The sequence below is a fragment of the Sphaeroforma arctica genome (genome assembly GCF_001186125.1).
Source record: "Sphaeroforma arctica JP610 unplaced genomic scaffold supercont1.4552, whole genome shotgun sequence".
Classification (NCBI taxonomy): domain Eukaryota; class Ichthyosporea; order Ichthyophonida; genus Sphaeroforma; species Sphaeroforma arctica.
The window spans coordinates 227-1,490 of record NW_014036006.1 but is presented as its reverse complement, the minus strand read 5'-3'; the positions used below and the strand labels follow the sequence as shown (position 1 = coordinate 1,490).

Below are 1,264 nucleotides of genomic sequence, written 5' to 3'. Positions count from 1 at the left end.
CTCCTTTATTTGGTCCCGGGTGTGTCCTGTTCTTTTTCAGTTGGGATGAATGGGTAAGTGATGACAGGCTTGTGCTGCCGACGCCAGACAATATGGCCATTCAGAAAGCGCTCAAAGACCAAGTATGTGCACTTAGTGCAAACCATATATTCAAAAACCTGATTTGGGACTGGGTTTTGGCACTCTTTGCTTAATTGCAGAGATGTTGAAGTAGAGCACCTTTCACACACATCACGGCACACACCACGGTGGCTGAATGCATTCCTATTCGGTCTCACTGAATTCGGATTGAACATGCAAACTGCTCGCTTTCATTTTTTTTCAATGTCCTGTGCGCATGTGTGATCGCATATGTTATATGTGTAATTACTATGTAAATGATCATGTTCGTTCCCGCGTTCCCAGTTCAAAATGTCACTGCACGTCACAACGTCGGACATCAAGAGCTCACTAAAGTTCTCTGTGCAATTTACTAAGCGATTTGGCCGTCTACAAACTCAAAACATATCATACGTGAAAGTAAGACTCGCTAAAGTCGCATTATATGGAATAACATTATTAGGCACGTGCGAAGCTGAAAGAGGCACGCCTAGAGAAGGTGAGAAAGAAACAGATACCTCGAGCCACATCGCGCACCGCCAAACCCGCGACCGCCCGATCGCTCACGCCAGGCATATCATTGGGACGTGTGGGCAAGAAATCGAATGCAGTGGGAAACGGCAAAAGGGTATGTGTACCGGATTGTACCGGGCTTGTACGATAGCGAGAAAGGTGTTTCGAACGAAGCGGAGGTTTTAAATGTTCCCAAAGCCTGTGCAGTTAAGAATCAAGGTCCACCCTGGGCATTGGTGCGCATGTGGAAAGACTTCTAGATTTTTATTTGGGGTGATCTTACGCCAGTGTTTGTTGCTCTGCAAAATTTGCGCGTGTGGCACTCCATGCTGTCTTCGAGACTGATTGCAAGCAAAGCATAAGCTTTGCTTGCCTGCTTGGATGCACGATCTATGGCATTGGCGACTTTATTTGTACCAGTCAATGGTGTATATATAGGTGTCTCGAATATTATATATAGCATATTTCCCGTTCAGCTTGTTAGATTCGTCCTTCGGCACATTTTAAGCCGGTTTTTGACTTGCGTTTCGTGCCTACTTCACTCGCAGATCAAGCCCACGGTCATCCAAGAGCCGACAATCATCAATCTGGCAGACAATTTAATCGAGCTATTGGTGTACGACAAGCAGTTTGTTGCTGATGGCCAGAAGGT

General features: G+C 45.9%; 1 protein-coding gene across 1 annotated transcript; it reads left to right on the top strand.

Annotated features, from left to right (window-relative positions):
* Positions 1-562: 562 nt before the first annotated feature.
* SARC_14382 (hypothetical protein) lies at positions 563-727 on the top strand (the record flags this gene model as incomplete). The annotated part of the gene is made up of 1 exon (XM_014291484.1): positions 563-727. A coding segment is annotated over one exon (165 nt), but the record flags the coding sequence as incomplete, so codon positions are not given.
* Between the last annotated feature and the right edge of the window lie 537 nt (positions 728-1,264).